Source organism: Misgurnus anguillicaudatus, chromosome 22, assembly GCF_027580225.2.
Source record: "Misgurnus anguillicaudatus chromosome 22, ASM2758022v2, whole genome shotgun sequence".
Taxonomy (NCBI): domain Eukaryota; kingdom Metazoa; phylum Chordata; class Actinopteri; order Cypriniformes; family Cobitidae; genus Misgurnus; species Misgurnus anguillicaudatus.
In genome coordinates, this window is record NC_073358.2 from 21,700,717 (window position 1) to 21,728,449 (window position 27,733).

General features: G+C 40.7%; 1 protein-coding gene across 1 annotated transcript in view; it reads left to right on the forward strand.

Annotated features, from left to right (window-relative positions):
* Positions 1-27,324, forward strand: part of npffr2a (neuropeptide FF receptor 2a) — a 31,031-nt gene extending 3,707 nt beyond the window's left edge. Inside the window, exons 3-4 of the mRNA XM_055200116.2 lie at positions 10,208-10,307; positions 20,492-27,324. Coding sequence (XP_055056091.2) covers positions 10,208-10,307; positions 20,492-21,329 — 938 coding nt within the window. The 3' untranslated portion in view covers positions 21,330-27,324. The remainder of the gene's footprint in view (positions 1-10,207; positions 10,308-20,491) is intronic.
* Positions 27,325-27,733: the final 409 nt, after the last annotated feature.

The window sequence follows — 27,733 nt, forward strand, 5'->3', positions numbered from 1 at the left end:
AAACGAAAAGTTGTGCTTTGGAAGTGTATATTTGTTGTTTTTTTTGTCAAAAGTGACGGTCGTTTTGCTAGATAAGACCCTTATGCCTCATTTGGGATTGTTTATAGTCCTTTAAAACTCCGTTGAAAAAAACTGTTAAGTGTTGAGTTAAGTATTAATTGTTGGTGTCTATTAAAGTCCATTAAAATGAGAAAAATCCTGCAATGTTTCCTCAAAAAACATAATTTCTTCTCGACTGAACAAAGAAAGACATCAACATTTTGGATGACATTGTGGTGAGTAAATTATCTGGATTTTTCTTTTAAGAAAATTGAATATTCCTTTAAAGGACAGGCTTTGGGGGTTACTTTACATTTTGTTCAATGTCATGACATATGTTTCCATAGAAACAAAGGCATTGGCAATATTAGAGCTTACTATATTTAATGTACAGATTAGACTCACAACAGTTGCTGCAATCAGCCAATCGCTGTGTAAATTTGTGGTTGCCACCCGTGACATGCCAATTACAGAGCTCAAACCAGCCCATGCTGTTCAAAATAGCACAATTTGACTAAAATGTATGTAACAATCTGCTTTAGTTACCTTTAATAACATTACTAAAGCTGTGTAAAGAAGTACATAATAAAAAACATTGCAGCTATTGCATCCCATCCAGCCGACAACACCAAAATGATAGATCCAACTTTGGCTTTGTGCAAAATTGTTAGATACCACAGATCCAACTTTAGATCTAGCTCACTAGATCTCTCTCTCTCTCATGTCAGGGAAAAATGACTCAATGACTCTGTTGTGATTTAAGCCACAATGCAGATACAGAGATGAAAGATCACCAGGAAGGAGACGAAGTGATGTAATAAAAGAATGATGGTTTATTAAATAATCTTAGTTGCGTTCAGTGTTTAGTTTAGCTTGTCTATGGTCAGACTAGCTTCGTCTAACTTCTTCGATGCATGGACTAAATTCGTCTAACTAGAAGCAGATTTAGCAGGTGGTATTATACCAAACATAGACAGTGGGCAATTTTATGTTCACAACATTCTTGTCACGTTAATAAAAACCTTGAGATTGCAAGCATTGGAAACCCATATCTACCTGTGAAGACAATACAGTGGCAACATGAGATTTGAACAATAACTACAAGAAATGTAGAATAGAATAACTAATGAATATACAGTATAACAATATAATATTAATAAATAAACTAAATATATAAAAACTAGTAAAGAATATAAAATGAAATGACCGTATTTTCCAAACTATAAGTCGATCCGGAGTATATGTCGCAACAATCAAAATTGCGTCATGAAGAGGAAAAAACATAACATATAACAAAATAATTTCAATTTTGTTATCCAAGTAATCCAAGCCGAAGAACAGACATTTATTCTGGAAAGGCAAGTTATTAAACTAAACAATATCACACAGAACATGATGTCCGTACGTTAACGTAATAAAAATAGTTATTTACACGATACACAATAGCATACTGAACATACCTGGAAGGTTGAATAGGTTAAATTAACAGAACAAGCCAACGCGTATCAAGTTCGCAGGCTTGTCAATATACATCACTGAATCCATTAAATTACATAAATACAGAAGCAGCATATAGCAGACTCTTGTGGCTGTAGACGGTAATGTTGTCTCTTGGTTCATATCATATATGTCAAAATTAATTCATACTGAAGTTGCGCCTGACTAGTAGCCGCAGGACCAGCCAAATTATGAAAAAAAGTGTGGAAAATACAGAGTGCAAATACCAACATGGGCAGGTGACCTGACATTAACATTTTTCAAATAATAATGATATTTAAGCAATATCGCTCGAGTTAGCCTACGGCCTCGTGCCTCTGGCATAATCAAAGCCGTGATGATATAGAGCTATATCACACAACTCCGAGAGCGTTATCGCTTTCGTTCGACGGCACACGTTTGAAAAACTAAAACTAGAAAACAACAACTGAGTTATTTTAATAGCCTCTTTGTTTGGGAACTACTTTCTTCCGCCACGGATTTGAAGGCCAGAATGACAGGTAACACTTTCGCTGTTTTGAATCTCATAATAACTCAATGGACGGAATAGGTGTTTCTTAACATTACCGTTTCTTGGTCACAAAGTGTAGTTTTAAGATTAGTTCAGTTGAGAATATATATGTATAATATTAAAATCTGCAGTCTATTAGTAAAGATAGAGCCTGTTTAAAAATTTGCTTAGAAAGTTTCGGTACGTGAGAACCAGAGCATAAGCGGACGTCAGTGTTCACTCGCCCCGCTGACCACTGCCCTGTCTGTGTTTGATGGTCAAAAATGAGATCAAATCAGCAGAATTTGGTGTCATGAAACTATTACTTGTTTTCTTATTCATATTTAGTGTCTTTTGTGTTTTAATTGTTTTGGCGTGAAGTAAAAGTTAATAAAACTATATTTCTATAATGTTACCATTGCTTTCCCATTTAATCTTAACGCGATACGAGCACTCACTTATTATTAGACCTTGTTCTTGTCAGTACTATATAAAACAGTTTTTTGTAAGTGTCAGAGAGATGTTTTTGCATGCTGCTTATAAATATATTACGTCACGACAAAATAAATTATCAATTGTCCAATTTAAAAGCTGCACTGCTTACCTGCAGTTCCACAGTGTTTTTGTGTTCTGAGGAGAGAGATCGCTCCAGGGAAAATTATTGTTTTCATTCCTTTTTCCAAGTGTTAATCGTACACACAATGTGACATTATTCCACTTAAGTTTAACATTACATCCAAGAGATCTTGATCTTCGATGGGATAATCACTTCCGATTGAGATTCACAGACTGATTCACGAGCTAGTGAACTAATGAGACACACGGAGAGTGTTTGAAAACAGCGCGTCTGTGTGTATCCGTGTGTGCGTGCAGTTTTTTCAGTCAGAGAAAAGACTGTTTAAAAAAAACTCCATTCACTAATACTAAAATGACCAGTAGGTGGCGGAATGATACAAACGGTGAAGTGGTTACTGTTACATTATCAGGACAATATCGCATGGCTGGGAAGAGCTCTTGGCCAATCAGATTCAAGAACCAGGAAGAACTGTTGTATAATAAGATATAATTAATTTAGTATAAAATTCATTCCAGTTAATTCCCTGGATATCTTATCTTTCATTATGGTTTAAAGGTCTTGGTGAGATGCGCTAAGGCATTTCTGACTGTCTAGTCTAGTGTACATTTTTCAAAACTAAAATGCAGTTGGACACTTTAATACATTACTTTTCCACGTTAATTAAAACCAATGAAAAGTGAATTGAAATTTTTTTCTTTTTGTAAATCCATAAGAAAACACTAAATAAGGTCTTTGTTTTAAATTCTAATTTGTATTAGTCACCTAAGGCCTGCAGTAAGTGTCTCTTGTAGACTCACTATAAAGCAACACACAAATCCTGTGCCCTACACACACAAACCCATTACCCCACAGTGAGATATTGTTAACCCTTCCCTGAGCCAGTTCACCTCATCCAACCATACACAAAATTAATTAAATCCCACCAGAAGGTAACTGTGATAGAACCTCTGATTAAGGCTGAATTGCCAAAGCAGATCTGATGGCATCTTGCAACACTTGGCTATAGATCAGTGCATTGATTACACTGTAGCTAAATTCGGTTGCCTTTTAATGATGAAACTAGTCAACAAACTGCTTGGGATTCTTCTTTATTAACCTGTGCTTGTGAAAAATGTCAGTGAAACATCATTTCGACAAACCAGGTTACGACTGGTTTATAATAATCCTCTTCAAATACAATTATATGTTATTTTACAATTATATGACGTAGATTGTATTGTCTTGCTTAAAACAAGTCGATATACTGTAGGAACCAGGAGAGTCATGCACATTATTTTTTAAGGGGGGCACAGTGTGCACAGAAATGTGTGCGCATTTCTGACAATCTGAGCCCACTGCTTTTATGTAAAAAAACACTATAATGAATGTGTTGACTAACTTTTAGGTCAAATAATTATATTAATTAATTCAGCCAATCAGAATAATTACATATTGGCAGATGTTACATGGCATTTCTGTTTATTAACGTTCTGTTTAATGACTGTTTAATGCTGCTCAATTGTGCCTTTGATGCATTTGCACAACAACTACGTTATGTCATAAAATTAATGTAATTTTAATAGCGTTTTAATTCTTCAGATAACAAAACGCAGCCGCAAATTAAATGAAAGCCCGCGAGCGCACAAAGATGGTGATGACGTCTGTGTCAGCACTGTTGGATCTGCAGCGCCTGATGCCTGAATATAGCAACATGTAACATAATCAAATAAACCAAATAAATCAAACAACAAAAATCTCTGAAAAGTGACAAGGATGCAGAACTGATATTGTGGCTATTAAACAGCTTAAAAGACAATTAACTGATTAATAGACCCTTCTTTGATTTGGAGGTTGCATGCAAAATCTATTTTGCTAAAAAAAACTGACGGGGCATGTGCCTTCCCATGACGCCTCTGTTAGGAACATAAGATGTCTTATGTCCCACAAGGATGAAAGGTAGAAAATAATTATTAGGAGTCATGTGAATACACTGATTCAGATTGTCTGATCCAATACTAGTACTGTATTTTTCTTACTCATTTTTTTTATTTGTGTTTTACACACACAGACTTCAGACACAGTTATGTTCATATATGTGTTTGTTTTTCACATACAGCTATCAAGCATATAAAGACTTTAACAGTAGTGCATGAAAATGCTTATGGTGCTTTTTAATAGTTTGTCATTTTTATAGCTTGACAATAACAACCACGGGTATAGCTCAGTATCAGATTTGGATAGGTACCACTAGTCCTAGTGTACCAGATCACAAAACTCACAGTTCGGAATTGCATTCCGGTTTTTGAGGCACGGATCGGATCATTTTTCGGATCAGCAAAAAAAAGGTGGGAAAAATCTAATTAGAAAAAATTACAAAAGTAATTAGAAAGAACAAAGTTGCACATTAAGTAAGGTCTAAAATTGACATTAGGTACAGATATCCAATCAAATTAATAATAACTGTCTTTATTGTATAAATTAAATATAATTATTATTTTTAGAGCTACAAAAGTGATTTTCTCTTAGTTTTGGGTTGTTTGCTTAACAAGGTTAATTAAGGTTACTGTCTCTTTAAGAAAAGCATGGACCTGGTTTCTAACTCTAATCTATCCAAACACTTAAGAAATAAACAAATGGGTTTTTTTAGAAAAAGAATACTGTGGAATTTCGAGATAATTTTATTTATATGTGTCCTTTCAAGAACAGAAAGATTCTGGGTTTTCTTTTTGAAATGCGTCTCACCATGTATGCACTTTTAAACGCGCGGACACACACAGACGGATTCCAAGCGGCGCTTCAGGAAAAAGTTGCTGCATAAATAGTCACTTCACATAAAGTGAAAATTACATTGTTTTTCAGTGGTCTATTCTCCAAATGATCGACTACAGTATGACACATATGATAAACTTTCCATATTTCAGTTTGCGTATTAAAGGCGGAGTCCACGATGTTTGAAAACGGTTTGGAAAGGAGACGGGCCGACTACCAAAACACACTTATAGCCAATCAAATCAAATGCCGGGTTGCGTATGTGTGGGGCGGGTCTATCAACAGAAGGTCCAGATTCTATTGGGGTAGGGGCGTGTTTGTTTAGGTGATTTCAAATATCAACATTGGCTTTCAAACATCATGGACTCCGCCTTTAATCTGCGAATCGCGTGCGAGCCGAACCGTGAGTCGTGATCCGTACACCCCTTATTAGTTACACTACCTGATCCAGCTTAAAAAGGTCCATATTAGCCCAGATCCAATCCCATGTTTCCGTAGTTTCAGGCATATTACAGTAGGCCTGTATGAAAATCTTTTTAAAAGAATATCTGAATCATTCAAATGTGCTTTTTATTTATACATAATGGCTTGACACTGCCACTGATTAGAGTATGTCAAGCAGGGATGTGGACAAAAAGACTTGAGACTCGACTTAAAGAAGACATATCACAAGACTTATTTAAGATGTAATATAAATCTTTGGTGTCTCCAGAGTACGTATAGGTATGTGAAGTTTTAGCTCAAAATGATATTTTACATTAAATATTTTTAATGTTAAAAATGCCACTTTGTAGGTGTGAGACAAAATTTGCCATTTTGGATATGTCCATATCTCCGCACTTAATGGATATGTCCATATCTCCGCACTTAATGGCAGTGTCGTGGTTGAATAGTGCAGATTAAGGGGTGGTATTGCCCCCTTCTGACATCACAGGGGAGTCAAATTTCAATAACCTATTTTTTCACATGCTTGCAGATAATGATTTCCCAAATCTAAGTTACTGGGTTGTTCTTTTTTAAATTTTCTAGGTTTACAGAAGTACTGGGGACTCAATTATAGCACTTGAACATGGAAAAAGTCAGATTTTCGTGATATGTCCCCTTTAGGACTTTGACAGCAATGTCATTACATTTACTCATGTTACTGTAATTGAATAGTTTTTTGTATACTTCTACATTTTTAAGTAGTTTTTAAAATCTGTAATTTTACTGTTACTTAAGTATGTTTTGTTTAAAGTATTGTACTTCGCTACATTTTAAATCACATCCGTTACTGAGTAAAAAATATATTTAAAAAAGGCAAGGTAAAAAAGGCGCGCCATGTATGTTGATTGATTGATGGACAGGGGAACACGCTAAAACTCACAAACCATGCATACGGATGAGACAGGCGCCAGTTGATGCAGACCCTCAATTTAATTCTTAAGAAAGAAACCCCATGCCATATATTTAAGCGACCACTTTGCATCTTAAAAAGCTTGACATCAAACCTGCGCAAGCATGTTCAGGTAAGTTAATAATACTCAGGGTTTAAATCGGGCAGGGGTTGAGCTCTGGCATATAGGCTAAAGGTCTCGCTCTGTATGGAATTGTTGACCGTTTTTTTTTTACCGTTTTTTTTTACCGCTCATTTGCATGACGTGTCAATCGTTTTTAACACCATGCGCATTATCTTCCGAGGTCTAACAGCTTCGCTTGAAGTCAAACAACTTAAGAACGTCCTTGAGATTGCACAGGGTCATGGGAGAGAGAGAGAGAGAGAGAATTAAATAAAGAATAAAGGTCTTACTGTCTGTTCACACCAGTCGGGTTTGAGTGGTCACATTCACGTCTACCGCGTCTAATTTGCCGCTTGAACATTTTGAGTTTACTCACTTCATTCACGCGTGAAATTGTAGTCATGGAGACATTCACGGTAGGGTTTCAGGCGACTCCGCTTGCTTCCTGTAATCATGTCACTACTAGAGCAAGCTGCTGATTGGTTAACGCGGCATGTTTTTCTGCCAAAGTTTAAATTTTTCAAGTCGCACGTTTGCAACGCCAACGCTCAATTCGCAAACTAGATGCGCGAATGAGGTGGAATTGCATCTACCGTGCCGTGCCAAACATCTAATTTGCGCCATATATATATATGTGTGTGTGTGTGTGTGTGTGTGTGTGTGTTTGTGTGTACCTGGTAATTATCACATTTTGGGGACCAATTGTCCCCACAAAGATAGGAATACCAGTGTTTTTGTGACCTTGTGGAGACATTTGGAGGTCCCCACGAGAAAACAAGCTTATAAATCAAACAAAATGATGTTTCTTGAAAATGTGAAGTAGTAAAAGGGTTTCTATGATGGTTGGGGTTAGGGACTGGGGTAGGTAAGGGGAATAGAATATACAGTTTGTATGGTATAAAATGCATTACGTCTATGGAATGTCCCCACAAAACATGGAAACCAGTGTTTGTGTGTGTGTGTGTGTGTGTGTGTATAGTTTAATAAAATAAAGTATGTTACCAGCAGTAAATCAATTACAAACTAACTATAGTTAATGTATTTACTAGCTGCTGACCACATATTTTTTGCCTCAAAAGTTCTCAAAACAATTCCATAAATGTTTCTTAGTTATAAAAAGCTTTTTATTTTATTTACATTTTGTTATTACACTTTAATTGTAAAGGTGTTCCTTCAATAAAAAAACAACTAGTTGAAGATTTATATTCTCTTGTTCTTTTTGAACTATACTAGAATCCTCCACCTCACCCCGCAGTAAACATTTATAAACTTTTACTCTGAGTAAAGTTAAAATTACTTACTTTTTACTTGAGTAGACTTTTGGACCAGTAACTTTACTTTCACTTGAGTAGAATATTTTATTACTTTATCCACCCTGGCAATGACTTGAGACTTGACTTGGACGTGAGACTTCATAATCAGATCAGAGTCCTTGTCACTCTAGACAGGTCCCTGCAGCATGCTCTTGACCAGTTGCAGGGCTCCAGACTGCAAGTAAATAATCACATTTTGCGAGTATTTCTCCTGTCTATGCAACTTTTTTATTAAAGGTTGCACTGGCATGACTGCTAAATTTAAATAAAATTATATTAATATAATGCACCGGCGATTACGTTTACGGCGCATCCAGTCACTCTCCCTTGGTGCTGCCCCTCCCTGGCTGCCCCTCCCCCTCTCTGATGATAGATTCACACGGGGGGTTTGGGGCAAATGCATTAACACTTGACAGAAGGCTGGTCTGAAGTGTGGCCAACATTTTATAGCTTGTATTTAAATTTGTCTTTTTTTGTCCACTTTCGACCACTTCTGTCCTGATTACTTTGAGGGGATGGTCTGTGGAGACTGTGGCCGAGTCCCTTTGCTATCATTTAAACGTGAGTGGGAGTAATGACGGTTTAAATTGCTGCGAACTAATATTATGTCAGAGTTTGCTGCTTGTGTTGTAAGTAAACATGCTGCACAGTGTTTTGTACATGTATATGTAAAAGCGTTCTCTCTTATTTCAGAGCAATTGATGAAATAAGATTGTACAACTTTCACACGCTCGCAAAATGAAACTGATGAAAGATGCAAAGATCAGCCGCACATAGGCCTGGGGCGGTAACCGGATTACCGCCATACCGCGGTCACGTGACCCATGCCGCGGGTCTAATGCTGGGTTCCAGGCAACCTGTAACCCGTAAATTACGACTTCAAAATCACAAATCACGACTCTGAACTGGGAGTACATCGATCTAGTACGAGTTCACGGGTGGGAAGTCACGGGTTTGACTGCCGTTCCAGTGCACTTTCACAGGTAGAAGGTTGTAAAAACACGGGTTACAGGCTGCCTGGAACGCATAGAGTCATGGTTTTGAAGTCGTAATTCACGGGCTCAAAAACCTGCTTGGAACGCAGCATAAAGTTGACAGTTTCTATTAGCAATATTAGCACAATGACAGATCGCAGACATACCTGGAGTTGCGAGGAGGTGTCAACAATCACTTCCTCATCCAATAATGCACGGCGCAGCTGACTACGGCAGCTGGTTTAGTCCAAAATGTGCAATACTTTTGCAGTTAGGTCGTTAGATGTCGGATCGTGTTCTCACCACAAACGAACCGCTCTAGAGTTCGTTTGAAAGCGCCTCTTCAAGGTGGTCTCGGTCCGCTTGTTTGGTCTGCTTTTGGTGCACACCAGAGTTCGATTGCTGCATTCTCACCTGCCCAAACGAACCGCAGCAACTTAGCAATTGAACTCTGGTACGATTCAACCAAACTAAACAAGGCAGGTGTGAAAACACCCTAAGACTTGAAGCTTAAAGTTGATAACTTTCAACTTGACTTAAACTTGCCTGTCTTGACACAGGACTTGATTCGAAACTTGAATGCAAAGACTCGATACTTACTTGTGACTTGCTCCCCACCTCTGATGTCGAGTGTCTCTTAAAAATTAAAGTTCATAAAAGTTCAACGTTCTTCATGATCTTTTTTAACTGATTTTTAATATAACAAAATTAATGTGTTTACTGTTTACGAACCCTCCTCTCTGTAATTGGGTGGCAGTAGTTCAGTGGTTCATGTAGGTTGTCTACAAACCCAGAAGGTTGGTGGTTCAATCCTCGGTTCCACCTGACCAAGTGTTGAGGTGTCCTTGAGCAAGACATCTAACCCTAGCTGCTCCCCACGAGCTGGATGGTGTCTTGCATGGCTGACAATGCCGTCGGTGTGTGAATGTGAGGCAACTTGTAAAGCGCTTTGGATGGCCATGGGTCTATGAAAGCGCTCTATAAATGCTGTCCATTTAATATGTTTATTAATTTTATCTGTCTGTACTGTTTTGGCGAAATCATTAATATATGTAGTCTCTTCTACACAGGCTGGCCATTTGGAAGCATGGTCTGCAAAATGAGTGGGATGGTCCAGGGCATATCCGTCTCAGCCTCCGTGTTCACCTTGGTTGCTATAGCAGTTGACAGGTAAAGTCATATTTAAATCATCTTGAACATGAGCTTATGTAATAGTCATTTCAGTCATTCATTTCACAATGATTTAAATTTTGACATGACCATAGTCAATATTAAAGATATCAAGGTTATATTTCACAGATTGTTTTTCACATTATGTAGTATGATTTAAGTAGAAAACAGCAAATCACAAAAATGACTTTAGGTGGGTTTTCACAAACTGGGTCAGAAATGATTACATCAAGCTGCACACTCATATTTGTGGCTTTGCCTAAAGACGCTAGGGAGACACTTTTCCTTGTGGAAAATTTGCATTTGGAATAAGCAGGATAATGTAAAAAGCCTGGCTGGCTGAACGTTTCATTACTTATTTAGGATGTGTGTTGTACGGCCAAGGGTGCAATATAGTTCAGTGAGGCAAACACAGTACAAAATGGAAATGGTACAGTAGATTCATTCAATTAAGTTTTATTAGTTAATACATTTAAATAACATTTACTCTGCAACCCTAGTTTAAAGTTGCTCCAGAAAGGCCCAAGTGTATCACTGCTTGTTTAAATGCATTCTGTTACTGTTATATCACCATTGGCATTAATTTGCAATGTTATTTGAATTATTTGGAAAAAGAAAAAAATTCTAGCTTGGGAGAACGTCTCGGTTACGGATGTAACCCTCGTTCCCTGAAGGAGGGAACGGAGACGTCACGTCGTGACCGACGAATTGGGAACTCGCTTAGAGAGACCAATCTGCTTCGTATACTACTAAAACGCCAATGAACTTGGCATTGAGATATTTGCATAATGCTGGCGCCGCCCCGCCAGGTGCGTATATAAGGCGCACGTGCAAATAGGGAAATCAGCTTCTGTTCGCTGAGAAAGCCGGAAGGTGACCGGCCTAAACAGCAGGTGGCAGCACCTGTGGCGACGGGACGTGACGTCTCCGTTCCCTCCTTCAGGGAACGAGGGTTACATCCGTAACCGAGACGTTCCCTTTCAGTCGGTCACTACGACGTCACGTCGTGACCGACGAATTGGGAATCTCTACCAAAACGCCACTGAGGGCTGACCTCTTCCAGTGTCTGCGTAAAGCCCTCCGGTTCCACTTAAGGATAAGGAGAATTAGGTTTTAAGGCAGAAGGCCGGGCACTAGATGTTCCTTTAACCCACAGTAGTGCCAGCGACTGGGAAGTGCTCTATCTGAGCGGTATAGGGACGCTGCGGAAGCCACCGCCCCGTTAAGGGCTATTGGTGGGCGAAAGTCAACCGTAGTTGAGGTCTAAATGACAGCCGTGGCTGTGTAAGCAAAGCAGTGCTCTGCTAAGGGAAACGTGGGCTAGTAGGATTAACCCCACGGAATAATACTCACAAAGGAACCCGTTGGGACGCAATGTGGGGCCCAAGCCAAACACGTAGGTTCGTAAGAATACAGCTAGTGAAAGGCTGACAGCCAATGCTCCGCAACAAAGGCTGTCAAGGCAGGGGAGAGAGCAAATCAAACCATTACGCATTTTTGCTCTGTTAGCCTTCCATACTGAAAACTCAATTTGGAGCCTCAGTCGGAGGCTGCAAGCCGACTTGCGAGTCTGCTCTCCGTGCCCTCCCTGGTGAGGAAAAGAACACGAGAGGATACAGGCTCGATACGAACATTGTAAAATCTAATGAACGTATTAGGTGTCGCCCAACCAGCAGCTCTACAGATGTCTGTTAGCGAGGAACCACGAGCTAAAGCCCAAGATGAGGCAACACTCCGAGTGGAGTGCGCTCTCAAATTAAAGGGCAAGGAATGCCCTGCAAATTATAAACCAGGGCGATAGTATCAACTATCCAATGAGACATCCTCTGCTTAGTGACAGCTTTCCCTTTCTGCTGGCCACCATAACAAACAAAGAGCTGGTCTGAGGTCCTGAAGCTTTGCGTGCGGACCACGTAGAATCGCAGTGCGCGTACGGGGCACAACAAAGTCTCGGTTGGGTTTGCCTGCTCCAAAGGCAACGCTTGCAAGCTCACCACCTTATCTCTGAAGGGAGTGGTGGGAACTTTGGGCACGTAGCCTGGTCTGGGTCTTCAGTGAGACAGCAGGACCAAACTAAAAGCATGAATCGTCAACAGAGAATGCATGTAAATCCCCTACTCTCTTCATGGAGGCCAATGCTAGCAGGGTCAGAGTTTTCATTGATAAAAAACTTCAGACTGGCAGACTGCAAAGGCTAAATATGAGACCAGAAGGCTTCAGCACCATGGACAGGTCTCAGGAGTAAAGAGGGAGGGTGCGAGGGGTTTAGCCTACGAGTGCCTCTTAAAATGTAATAATTAAATCATGCTGGCCAACTGATCTGCCGTAGATAAGTGAGTGATGAGCAGAAATAGCGGCGATATCAACTTTAATGGCGGAGGGACAGCCTACCATCTAACCCATGTTAAAGATATAAAAGCATAATGTTAAAGGGCATTCTCTGGGTCCTCGCGTTGCGAAGAGCACCGGTTGACGAAAAGGTTTCATTAAGCGCGTAAGCCCGTCCTGTGGACGGTGCTCGAACCGCGTCGATGGTGTTAGATACCGCTTGCGATAAATCACCTAAACCTCAACGACCATACATGGACAGGTCGGGGCGCGAGTGCCAAATGTGCTCCTTCCTAAGAAAGAAAGTCCTTCCTCAGGGAAATCCGCCAGGGAGGGCTGTCGCGAGGAGCATTAACTATGAAACCAATTCTTGGTCGTCCAGTACGGACGATTAATAAAAGGCTCTCCTCGTCCTGCCTGACTTTGCACAGTGTCTGCGCAATAAAGCTCACTGGAAGGAATGCGTATTTACGCACCCCCCGCGGCCAGCTGTGTGCCAACGCATCCACACCGAGGCTGCCCTCGGTTAGTGAATAAAATAGGCGACAGTGGGTATCGTCCGGCGACGCAAACAGATCTATCTACGCACAACCGAACTTCTTCCAAATTAGCTGGACCGTCTGGGGGTGGAGTCGCCATTCGCCGGGGGCGCAGCTCGGAAGCGCGTACCGCTGTATTGAGCGATCCCGGAATGTAAATGGCACGAAGGGACCTCAGATGCTTCTGACTCCAAAGGAGGAGATGACGAGCGAGATGCGACAGGTGACGAGAGCGCAAAACCGCCTTAACGGTAAATAACGCAACAGTCGCAAAGTTATCGGTGTCGACAAATATATCCTTCCCTCGCATCTCCATAGCGGAGCGTACAAGTCCCAGATATACAGCGCACCGCTCGCGGCAGTTGGGGTGCTATGCAAACCCCAGACTGCAGGCTCGTCATACGTGGCTGAACATCCCGTGCTTAGGGCATCGCATGCTACAGAATGCCAGGAGACCCCTCAGAGGCATATCTTGCTATCAGAAATGCTGGGTCTACCACGGGGAAATTTAAATGACACGCAGGTGTAGTGTTTACACAATGTATGCCGGTGCGCCACGCTCTCCTCGAGACTCGATCGTAAAGCCAACGCTGAAGCGGTCTCATATGACGCAGCTCGAGCAGTGTCACGGCTGCAGCATGCTGTCATATGTCCAGGAGCTTCTGAAATTGTATCAGAGGGACCGCGTACTTCCCTCGAATTAAACCGAGGCAAGTCAGAACTGACTAGTTGCGCGCTCTTGTAAAACACGCCAATTAGTTGATCGAGTCTAATTCCATACTGAGAAAAAGGATCCTCTGCACGGGGCAAAGTTGCTCTTTCCCAGTCGACCTGATGACTTAAACGAGCGAGATGCCGAAGCATTAACTCTCTGTGTTCGCGCACGTCTGCCAAGAACGGGCTATTATAAGTCAACGTAAATAAAAGCAGAATGCGAACAACGCTCTCTCTCTGATATTTTAATGCCGTGACTAGCACTTTCATGGAGACACGGAGAGACAGAGACAGCTCGAATGGTGTACTTAATATTAATATGCCCACCCCACGACGCAGAGCGAAAAAACGGTCTAATGTGAGGGGAGATGGACACAAAAGTACACGTCTTACAGGTCTAAGGCTGCAAACCGATCTGAATATTGAAATACGAGCCTCGGCGTTATCCTCCAAAAAAAAGACCACCTCTGTAGAGCCGGGCGTAAATCAAATCGATCGTAACCCACCGCGTATTTTGGGTACTATGAGATAAAGGCTGGAAAACCCTATCATCATATCATCTCGGTAAGAGGGACCGGCTCGATAATCCTTCGCCAGCAGGACATCGACTTATGCACGCAGTACATGTGCATTGGACACTTTCACTATAGTGAAACGAAAGCCCGAGAATTTTGGGGTTGTGCCGGTAATTGTATTTCGTAACCGAGGCGGATCGTGCGTAAAACCCAACGAAACGGGCTGGGAACTGAAGCCAAGCACCCAGGCACCGTACGAGGAGAATTAACGACACTACCGGTGTACCCGCGGCGGGGCAGCGAGGCGGGACAGGCGGGACTGCCGGTGCGTCTGCCGTGACAGCATAAGCATCTACAGTATGTGTGTGTGTGACACTGACCTGAGCCCGCTGAGGAAAACGGTCGTCCGGTCTCCTCAGCTGAGGACGCAGACTCCGAAGGGGTTGCTGGTGGTCCTGTCTCCTGAGTGGAGGGCTCGGACTCCTCAGAACACCCGCTGGCGATAGAGGAGAGGTAGGGTGAGCTGGTGTGTGCCCGCTCATGGCTCTCTCGATCCTCTGGAGACCTGGAGAGGGAAGAGGAATGCACTCTGTGTGTGGTTAGTGGGTACCGGCTAAACAGCCGGTGGAACATATGCAAACCAAGAATTTTCCACCCGACCCTCTATCGGGGAAAGGAGCGAATCACCGTCTCCTGAAGAGTGATCCTCTGCCAATCCAGGTCGCGAGCTGCTGACGACCGGTTCCCCCGCGCTGCCGAGATGGGGTCCGAGGAGGGGAACGGAGGTGGTCGCCGCAGGACGCCGACGGCGAGAGGCAGACTGAGGAGCCGGCGTGGTGGTTTTTACCCAGGGCAGCTCTCCTTCGCCGGGCATGACCTCAGAGATCGCCTCAGTCTGCGCAGCGGAGCTGTACGACTCCACGGCCTCGCCGAAGAGGCCGGTCTGTGAGACAGGAGCATTCAAGAAGTTGTTCTCGCCTGCGTCCGTCAGCCAGACACAGCCAAAGGTGGCGATCTTGAACCACTGTCGTGAACATCGCACGACTGACGGTCGCGGCCTCCCTCGTAAATCCTTGGTGAACCCGTAGCAACGTTATTGCGTGCAGGGCTGAAGCCGCCTCTCCGCATGCCTGACGGACAGCGCCCGTAACCGGACGACTGTCTACAAACACAGGAGGGAAGGGTTGGGTGGTCCCTCCAGGAACGCAGCTGCATCGCAACCCCCCGCTCCACTGAAGGGTCCCGGCCCTGAGCGGCTCCATTGGTGAGGGAGGTGAGGGGTGAAAGCTGAAGCTGAACGGCCGGATGGCCGCAAACCACGTCAGCTCTTCGTGCCGTCGGGAAGAAAGGCACAGGAGCAGAGGACCGAGAGGCCCGAGCAGCTCCGAAATACCAATCACGTGGGCGGTATGGTTCGGGCGGAGAGGGGTTAACCTCTCCAACTCTACCGTTACCGCCGCTCGAGCGGGCACGGCCGCCATCTCCGGAACGACTCCACTTCGGAGGAAAATTGGACACCCCTCTGATGCTGCAGAAGTGAACGGGACCAGAAGGAGGTCCAATGGATTCGGCAGACATCGTAGAACACGACTCTGCCGTCTCCACCGGAACCTCAACCGGCTGAGGATGAAAGGCCGGTAGGTGGAGGACGCATCCTCCGTCCTCCTCAGCGTAGTGATGCGAAGAGCGTCATGCGAGCGCTTGACAGTCGCACCATGGCGGTGACAGCACTGCAAAGACGCGGACAGCATTCCCGTAGAAACGTCAGTCGTCTCCGCAATCCAAGAGGGTTATGCTCTCACAGAGAGAACAAAAACTCTCCACGAGCGCAGCCTCAGAGTGCTTGATGCCCAAGCATGAAGACAGCGCTCGTGACCGTAACTGGAACCCTTATACCTCTCACATCCAAGATCGCACGGACGAAAAGCAATCCTGAAAGGACGCTGATCTCCGAATATACGAGAGAGTGGCTGTCTTTAAAAAGACACAGAGCTCTCACGTATCACTCTTTTAGGGAAATCACTCTTTAGGTGCTCAGCTGATGATGCGCACAGGGAAAGGCAACGCACACACTAAACTCAAAACAAAAAATATGCAGAGCAGTGGAATACTGCGAGTGTCCGCTGTGTTAGTACTGCTTGTCAATCAACTTCAGCAACCATTCCCAGAAGAGCAGATAGTAGCTTCTCAGTCAGATAAAGCCGGCTTTCGAAGCGAAAAAGCTGATTTCCCTATTTGCACGTGCGCCTTATATACGCACCTGGCGGGGCGGCGCCAGCATTATGCAAATATCTCAATGCCAAGTTCATTGGCGTTTTAGTAGTATACGAAGCAGATTGGTCTCTCTAAGCGAGTTCCCAATTCGTCGGTCACGACGTGACGTCGTAGTGACCGACTGAAAGGGAACAAGATTGTTCTGCATAAAGATTTTATCTGCCTCTGGTTCAACAAAACACTGGATATTTATAATGGTGCATATCATTATTTTGCCTAAATTGCTGGATGATAAGTTTGTCATGTGGAGCTGGGAGTGCACCTTGGTACCAAACCCAATACTACATGACTCGGCTGGTCACTCGTCCAGTGTGCAAAGTAACATGCGGATGTGTTTTAGCCAATGTTGATGATTTTAACAACGCAGGAATACTATGACAATTGATTAATCCCGCATTCCAAAGCACATTCATGCAAAACTCTCTCTCTCTTTGCTGTGCATGATAAAACCAACATATAAAAATAGCGTAGTGTTTTACATGCTCATGTACGTGCGCATTGATGATGACTTGAGATTAACGCACCAGGGTTTGATAAAATCAAGTACGTGTAAAACAGACCAATGCTTTGGGGGGAGGCGCAGCCGGGAAAATCAGACCATAGCAAACGAGCCCAGTGTAAAAACTTCCCAAGCTTAGATGTTTTCTCTTCCTTTAGACTTGACAGCTGGACATTCATGCCCACCTGATGTCAAGGTTATATTGCAAAAACGCAACAACATGAGGCATTTGAGGAAAGCAGTTAAATAAAAACATTCACTTTAGATGTCACATTGAGTGTATGCGTGATGATGTACTGTACATCGTTTCCTGCTATTGACTATCAGGTGGTGAATCAGCATTATTATATTAATCCTTATCTTATTTTACATATTATGCATGGAATCACATTTAATCATGTGTTAAGTAGCCACCTGAGATCATGTTTACTCTCTTTCCTTTTAAGCTCCATGTTGTAGTTTGCCTACTAATTCATAGACCAAAAGGCATGTAACAAATGCAAAACTAAAACTAATATTAGAAATAATTGTTTATGAAGGCTATAGTACTTATAATGAATTAAATACTCCCTTTATGATTATTTATAAGTAATGATTACTATTCTATAAATATATTTATAACAAGACAGTAGCTATACCCATTATAAGAACAGTTATAGTTCCATTTATATGTTTTATTATTACTTAAGTGATGCATTTGCTTTCTCAATACACATGCTCATAATCCATTTGACACAATTTATAAGTATAAAGTACTCTCGGAAGTTGTAGCCTATACTTCCATGAGTGTATTCATAAAGATGCAGCCTGCATTGTTATAATGTCATTATATTATAGTTACGATTTATTAGTAATGCAGATTTAGTTCTAAGTCAAATAACTATATATCGTTTCGGCATTGCAATGCGTGCAATAGTCACATCGCAAAACATGCGGAGCTTGTTTTTCAAAAGAAACACTATTTTGGACTCCTTTGCCAGTGGTACACTGTATAAGAAAAAATGTACACAGGTGAAGAAAATCACAGATTTCTGTCAGAAATCAGTGAGCTGTACAACAACTGCAAGGCAGACGTTAATTCGTCTTAAACTGAGCTTTTATAAATCATCTTGTGAAATCATCCAGTATTTCTCATACCGCAATATATATCCCAGGAAAACATAACATTGCAATATAAGTTTCCCCCTACTATAAACTGAATTGTTTTATATTGTTGTACTTATTGTGAATCATTATACAGTTATTAACCTCCATAAATGCATTATTGATGGCTACACTTTTAAAAAAAATGGTGCTAAATAGCACTAAAAGTGGTTCTTGGCTCGTAATCATAGAGGAACCATTTTTAGTGCTATATCTATCATCTATTATATATGATTACGAGCCAAGAACTATTTTTAGGGCTACAGTATCTAGCACTGTTTGTTTTTAGAGTGTATAATTCTGCGTAAAAGCATATCATAGGATACAGTTTTCCTAATGCAAATGTTGGGAAATAATGAAGATTTCAAATATACATTCATAATCTTAGCACTGCTACCATGTGTTATTGTGCTATACATGAACACTAGTCTCTGCTTCGTGTTGTGCCTAAGAATGCCACTTACCCATGATACAATTACTGTAATGGTGTGCTGCTCTCTCATAAAGAAGTATCCACACATATCTCCATACACAAACTTAAGTGATGGGTATTATTATTTGAGTTCTATCCAGTGTTAATTCAGAGCTTGGGAAAATGGACAAGCTTACAAAGTGCAACTTCTTTACTGAAGAGGTAATTTACTAAGACCATTACGTGCATAAAGTGCATCAGGAAGAGTAAAGGGTCCTTTTGAAATCATTCAAACTTTAATCTTTTGTACAATAACTATTTTTGTTTACCCGAGGGATAATTGCTTCTACGTCAGATTGAATGAATTTACTTCCCCACACAGCAATATAGTTTTGTTTGCTTATTTATTTATTTAATTATTTACTCATTTGTATATATCAATCTGGTTCTGCATTCATGAGGACAAGTGTCTAACAAAAGACATTTTATACGTCTTTTCAAGCAGTCGATTTTAAAGAGTGCTTTACTATAAGTGAGAGATTTCTGTGCTGAAAGATTGGATTACATGACCATGTTTCCCCTGAAATTAGTTAAAATACTAATGTAGGCCTCTTTTTAATTGATTTCAGACATTTGGTGTTGCTAGTACTGTAAATAAAACACCTTTAAATCAGGTTTACAAAATACCATAATTACAAAATGGTGTGTACCATATTTTCCAGACTATAAGTCGCTCGTGCTGCGTCTTATCGTCAGGTGTGCCTTGTAAGTCAGTATGAATTAATTTTGACATATATGAACCAAAAGACAACATTACCGTCTACAGCCGTGAGAGTCCGCTTTATGCTGCTCCAGTATTTTTGAAATTCAATGAATTCAGTGATGTGGAATGACGAGCCTGCGAACTTGATGCGCATTGACTTGTTCTGTAAATTTTGCCTATTCAGCCTTCCAGGTATGTTCAGTAAGCTATTGTGTATTGTGTAAATAACTGTTAATGCTATGTTAAAATGTACAGACACATATTCAGTCTGCTGTTCTGTGTGCTATTGTTTAGTTGAATAACTTGCCTTTTCAGATTAAATGTCTGTTCTTCGGCTTGGATTTTGTGAAATAATTTTCTAAATAAATGTGACGTATAGTCCACTGCGACTTAAATGTTTTTTCGCCTTCATGACGCATTTTTGATTGATGCGACTTACTGTGGGTTTACACCAACCGCGTTTGAGGCCTCAATTCGTGTCTACCGTGTCTAGTTTGACGCTTAAACATTTTGAGTTTACTCGCTTCATTCACGCGTGAAAGCTGCGCGTGATTTTCTAGTCATTGAGACATCCACGGGGAAATTTGAATCATGGGAGGGGCTTCTGAGCGGCAATGCTCAATTTGCGGCATTTGCGCAAACTAGACGCATGAATAAGGCGGAATCGCGTCTACCACGCTGCGCTACATGCCTCATTCGCTCCGCAAGACCTCCAGACACGCGTCAATGCGTCTTCACATTGACTAAACATTGAAATCACTTGCACTTGATGCCTCTACCGCGGCTGGTGTGAACGCAGCATTATACTCCAGAGCGCCCGATAGTACGGAAAATACGGTACTCACACATCAGGAAAATGCAGTAAGGTGAACCTGTTACTTTTGTTGTTTTGTGTGTCAGTATGTTTGTTTGAATTTGTATTTGAGGCTGTTGGGAACAATATATGAGAGGTTTTAATATCTGATGAATTTTGATGCCATTTTGGTTGTTGTTGCAGATTTAGATGTATTGTGTACCCCTTCAAGCAAAAGTTGACGATCTCAACAGCCACCCTTATCATAGTCATCATTTGGGTCCTGGCCGTGACAATCATGTGCCCCTCTGGTGTCATGCTTCAGGTGACTAAAGAACAAACCATCCGTGTTTTCTTGGGAGACGGCAACAGAACAAGCCCTTTTTACTGGTGCAGAGAAAACTGGCCCAACCAAGGGATGAGGAAGATCTACACCACAGTTCTGTTTGCCAATATTTACCTGGCTCCTCTATCACTCATCGTGATCATGTATGCAAGGATTGGGATCACTCTGTTTAAAACGGCAATGCCGACCAGAGCAAAACCTGGCCGCGATAACCGTCATTCTGTTTCAAAGAAAAAACAAAGAGTAATCAAAATGCTTCTCATCGTGGCCTTGCTCTTTATCCTATCCTGGTTGCCACTGTGGACGTTGATGATGCTGACAGATTATGTCAGGCTTACCCAACACCAGTACAGGCTTATTAACATCTACATCTACCCTTTTGCCCACTGGCTTGCCTTTTTCAACAGCAGCGTCAACCCAATAATTTACGGGTTCTTCAATGAAAACTTCCGCCGTGGATTTCAGGCCGTTTTTAAGTTTGGGCTGTGCCCGGTTGGCGGTCAACGTCGGACCTATTCCCACAGGATGCAAGGGAATTCTGTGAGGCCGGTAAATCCTCAACCTTCAACAGAGCCCATCTCTCTTAACAGCCTGGAGAATAGCTCACGGAGGATAAATCATGTCAACGAGCAAGATTTAGTGATGGAAGATTTAGAGAAAGTTTCTGAATGCAGTTTGGAAGGAGCTTCTCTTTAAAGAGGTGAAGCTGTGCGGTGACAATTTTTCATGTCAAATTACAGAATATGATTTACCAACATTTAAAAAAAAAGAAATATTGTTAAAATGCCAGTGTGTGCATTTTTGCTGCTAACATGAATGTATATGTTAATGTGTTTAAATAAGGCTGGATACAACCAACAATTTATCAATTTGTCAAGTCTTAAAACTATCAGTATTTTTTTAAAAGAAGAAAATTTATAAAAAAAAATTGTAACATAATTGTAAATAACTGTCAGACAGTATAATAATTTATATAAAAAAATATTTACTTTTATGATCTAATATTTATGTCTAATATGTTTATTTACACATTTACTGGTATACCAGTATAAAAATCCGTTTGAAGTTTTTTGTTATTTACGTGAAATTATCAGCAGCAGAACATCTGCCGTAATCCAGAATTACTAATTGTTTCTGGATTACAAATTGGAATTTTAGGCTCAGTGTCCTAATCATACTGATAAGATACAGTATGTGGCAAGATAAAAATATCCTACTGATCGCTACCTTTTGTGAATTAAATTTGTAGGCAGATTTGTTTTATTTTATTTGTTGTACAAAACACTGCTGTACATTATTTTTCACTTAGCAGGATGAACTTGCAGTGAAACTTTGACATTGGTCAGAATTAATGGTAATGACATGTGATCTGACTGTTTGCCAGAGCAGTATCGTGGCAGCTTTGAATACCACATCATACTGCTTGTACTTGCCTGTACTTCAGTGTCAACCTATCCTCCAACCTTTTACGTCTTTTGTTACCCACATTTTTCTAATTTAGCGTCTACCGACAGCAGGTGAAAGTTCATAAACTGTGGTTTGAAATTATGATGGCATGTTTGGTGGGATATAAAATTAACCAATAAACTCTTTCCCCGCCAGAGTTTTTTGAGAAAGTTGCCAGCCAGTCACAACATTTTTTTAATGATTTTCACAAAAGTCTCATCCTACCTTCATCCTACCTTTTTATCACATCTCAAATATGGGTAGGTTTCTTCAAAAACACCAAATTTTGGAGCAAAACGCTGAGATAATTAAACTTTTGTGAAGGACTTTTGATAGAGATCAGATTCAGATCGATCCTCAAAACATACACAGACATGCAGCTGTTTGCACCAGGGCGATACTTCTGGGTTTATAAGTTGGGGAAGAGCGCCACCTGGTGGATAATAGCGTTATTACAGATTGCTGGAAATACTCGTCATTGCAGGGATGCGTTTTCTCTTAATTGACTAGTTAAATCAGTAAAGTTAACTCATCAATGGCGGGAAAGAGTTAATTGTAATTAATAACATTTAATGTACCTATTTATTTAGTATATAATATAAAACAGCATACAAAACCAACCTGATCTCACGAATTTGTATTTTATAGTCACAGAATATTTTGCTCATTTATCCGTGTCATTGTCACGGATCTCCGCATTTTTCGGTGTCCGTACCACAGATTTTGTTTTCTGTGTCGGTTTCACGTATTGGTTGCTCAATTGTTTTTCTATTTTCTTACCATTGTCACTTGGGTTTGGGTTTAGAACGACTTTCTGTCACATAAAATGAAATCCTAACCCAAACCCAACTCTAACCCTAACGCCAGGCGACAATTGTTTAAAAATCAGAAAAAAATTGTATAAACCAATAGTTAAAGTGACATCCTAACCCAAACCCCAAATCTAACCCCAAACCCAAGCGACAATGGTTTAAAAATAGGAAACACTATTGAGTAACCAACACATGAAACCGACACGGAAAAGAAAGTCCGTGGTACGGACACGGAAAAATGCGGAGATCCATGACAATGACATGGATAAATAGCAAAATATTCTGTGACTATACCATGGAAATTTGTGAGATCATGTTGTACAAAACAGTTACTTTTTAAAAGGAGTTATATGATCCGATTTCATGTTTTCCTTTGCCTTTAGAGTGTTAAGGTCAATACACACTGATCCAACAGACTCCAACAGACACATTTCTGTTGGAGTCTGTTGGGTCAGTGTGAAACCCCTGTTGGCCGTTGTTGGATCAAAGTAAATGGGACTTAAGAATGTTGGTATCTGTTGGTGTTTATTGGAGTTGGTTGTTTTTGGACCAGTGTGAATTGGCCTTTAACGGCCATTTCATCGATAGAAACATTAATCTTTATTGAAAGTGGGTCATATTTGTAGTCAAAATGTAACATAAATTTAGAACTTTGTGCCTATTTGACAGAGAAAAGACAGAACATGACTTTAGAGCACATTTGTATTTACAACTCCCACTTTGCAACACAATGCACAGCTCTGCAAGCCACTCCCATTAATTGGAATACCGCTCAGATATGCAATTGTGAACATAAATGCCATGTAAGTAAAACAAAGAAAATAGCTGCCACTGTGTCTGACAGACACCAATCATGACTTACTTTTAAACGTGAAGTTACGTTGCGTTACACACAATAACACTCGGGTCAGGTGTGTAGCAAAGTCTTATTCAAACAGTAACGTGAGGTGTCAGATCCGCAGTACAAATGTCTTTTCAAATACTTAAAAAGGGTATGCACATTAAATGTTTATTTAGTTTTACCAATTTTTCTTTTAGACTCTTGTTTACTGTAATTACATCTGTGTTTTATCAGCCTCAATGCTTTCACAATAGACATATAAAACACCGCTCAGATATGCTATTGTGTACATAAATGCCACATTAGTATAACAAAGAAAATAGAAACACTCACTTTAGTCAGACGTCCGTTTATCCCTGCATCCTCCACACAAACGCGTCCACTGCACAATATCTCCACAGACATGCTGCCTCAGCTCTGTGCTCATAAGCCAAAACACGTCTTTGAAATAAACACGCGCAAAGTGTCCGGAAACATTCACAAAACAAACGTTCATATCCTGATCTGAAAGCACACAGCGAGAATACTACTACTCTGTTCAAGCTCATATTAACACATCCAAACACGCGCAAAGTATCTCTCTTGCCTGAAAACATTCACCAAACAGACGTCCATATCCTTATCCGATGCAGAAATGTTATAAAGAAAGCACACAGCGAGAGTACAGGCACTACTAGTCCGTCCAAGCTCGATCCAGTCCGGCCTTCTCTACGCAGCAGAGGCCAAGGGTTGCGACGTCTTCCCTCATTCATGCATTAGAGCATCACGCTTGTGAAATCACCCTCATCCATATATCGATTACCTTCCACTATTATTGGAACATGAAGTCTGGCTCGCTCTACAACATCTGTTTAGCTTACCTTAGCATAAAGATGGCGGCTGATCGTTTTTTTTCGTCTGTGTTCTTGTATTTTCGTAAGTCCCACCCACTGATCTGTAATAGGTCTTTAGATTGAGTGGGTCCCACCCATAGCCCCCACCTTGGAAAAATGAGGAATGAGTGTCTGTAGTCTTTCACCCTCAGCAGGGATACAGCAGTTCCTTCTTTCATTGACGCAAAATGATGATTTTACATAATTGAAAGAAGGAAGTGCCTCACTGAAATGAGTATTTCTCCCGTCTCAGGGGAGGCTGGGGGAGTGGTGCACGACCATTCGAAAACGTGACTGGGGTTCTAACGATACATTGCTTAATGCAAAAGGTGAAGTTAAGCCTTGTCCACACCTAAACATCTCGTTTAGACACACCCCCAAAGTTGGACGTCAGACTGAAGGGAACATTTGCATAACACCGCCCAAATGTATCCACAAAGAAAGAAAATAACTTTCATTCTCATTGTTGTATTTTGGCCGTCGCCGTGGAGACACTCTGTTTTTTTGTTGCTAAAGGCAAACTAATTGCTTGGCATTCCAAAAGAGAACACTTCTAGAAATCAATGATTAAGTTTTAATTGCAACACTGCTTCAGAACAGTACTTTTCAAATGTCTGAGTGTGTGCAGCATATTTTAAAGAACTAGAAGAAATCCAGTGCACAAAGGCTTTTTCTAAAAGTGGGGCAATTCAACTTTCTAAGTACACTCTTCTGATTCACTCATGTGAGCAGTCTATGTTTTTAAAAGAATTTCCTACTGTGAACATGAGTTTTGAGCAGTGTAGAGCAGCACTTGTTGTTTGACTTTTTTACGATCACAAATGCAGTGCAGACATGGTTTTATGTATTAGTATCTTTACCTTACCAATCTGTTACGTTCTGTTCAAGTCACAGTGTCAAAGTTGATCGATCCGCTTGGTCATGTTGCATATTCTGCATCAGATTAGTGCTTGTATTGATAAGGTACAGTAGTAAAGAAGATATTATGTCTTTTCCCCAGGGTTTTCAGGTCCGTGGCCTTTCTGAGAAGTTCTGAATTGAACTGTTTCTGCAGGCTGATGTTTTCTGTGGGTTACAGATGGAAGGATTTTGTTCATTATTTGTTGGTATTTGAGCTGTGAATAGTCATTGGGCTGCTTTTGGACAATTTTTGAATGTCCATTGAGCTTGTTTTATAATCTGGCAACCATGTCTTTCACTATTGCTTTGGAAGCTGATCTTCTGCTGAGGTATTCGGCTAATCACAATGGGAGCACACGGCACTTTCTCAGAATGAAGAGCTTTGTACAAATCTATGTGTTTCAGGAAGGCATGCAGGGCATAGAAGAGCAACAATAATGTACGGTATGTGGAAAATAATTTGTATATAATGGAAAAAATAATGGATGTGTTTGTATGGTCATAAACCATGCAAACACGTCTAAATTACACCAAATAATGTGCTGTTTAGCACAGCATATTGGATCTTTAAGTATACAGAGGTCAAGCAATTGACCAATTGGCAAACGTTTGCAACACAAATTTATACTGGTGTTTATTTGTCAATTTATTCAATAAATACCTGTGACTGTATTTGCTTGTTGTGTTTATATGGTTGTCTACTTCGTATGATTTCTACTTTTACAGATGCAGAAAATGAATTGTCATGAACTGATGTACAAAGTGGACAACTGAACCGTAGGTCATAATAAGTAACTAGCAGATAAATGGCGGTTATCCGTAAAACTTTACTGTACATTGTCAAAAGCTGCTTGCACAAACAATTAATGGGATCGTTATGTTTGGAGGAAAGTCTTTTAGCGTTGGCAGGCAGAGCTGTTTAATGAATTGTCTGACATTTAGAGAAAAGCACTGAGATTGTATAAAATAAGTTTGAATTTAGCACTGTGATTCTGTGATCTGACAAAAAATTTTAGACACAATATGGCCAGTTATTTTTAATATGGCCAGTTTATTTGTGCAACAGTAACGAAGCTATTTCCAAAAGAGACCAAAGCAAAATCAGTGATTGTGTGTTAATAAACAGGAAAAATACTGACAGCCTGTATGAAATGTCACAAATGCACAAGCTTAATGATTGATACACATCTGGCCCTATTTTAATTATCTAAGCACATGATCTTTAATTATCTGAGCACATGGCAACGGTGCATTTAGGGCGTGTCCAAATCCACTTTTACTAGTTTAAAAGTGTAAATATTTTAATTTAATGGAAAAACGGTCACACTGTAAAAAAAATCCGTAGAAATTTCAATGTTATTGCAGCTGGGTTGCCCGTGATTTGCCGTGGATTTGGATTTGTGTTGTTTACTGGCGGGGGTTTGTTCAAGGTTAAATACATTTTGAATATTGACAGGTCTTTGTCTTTACAGAATAAAACTATACAATAACAGCCTCAGAAATCATCATCAACCTTTTTCTGTTTTTTGCTTCAGATTTTGTTTCCCAGAATGTTTTGCTTGATGCTGTTTTTCTAGTTTTACTCTGTAAAGACAAAGACTTGTGGATGTTTAATGTTCATTTGACTTTGAACAAAATGTTGCCAGTGAAAGGGCATAGATTTGGATCTACGGTGGGTTACCGGCAACCCAGCTGCAATTTCTATGGATTTTTTTTTACAGTGCAGCGTTTTTGGGGTGTAACGTGCAATAAATCAATCTCGAGTCGCATCACCCCATTAATGCACTTACACAATGGCAGATAAGTTTTTACATGGTGGATTTTGCTTCTCTGGAAAGGAAACCAATTTCATTCGTCATTACGGCAAATAGGTCTCATAGATGTAGATCACAGGAAACGGAACTGCCCGAAATTAATATAAAAGGGAAACATGGGTTATTAAATATAATTTGGGCCATCTTGTGGGCCTTTTTTGAACCTAAGGACCTTGTCAAAAATGGAGACTCAATGGTTACTTCTGAGTTTAGTGTTTGCTGTCCCTTTACATTGATACAGATTCTCAAAACACTCTGAACTGAAGTATGCCATAGAAGATCAGGCTTGTTTAAAAAAGTCATAAAACTTCCTAACTTTTTGAAGAAAATAGATTGGAAAGAGCACAAGGTTTGACAGGTTACCATATTTAGCTTTGCTCAGTTTTTTTTGTGTGTGTGTGTGTGTGTGTGTTGA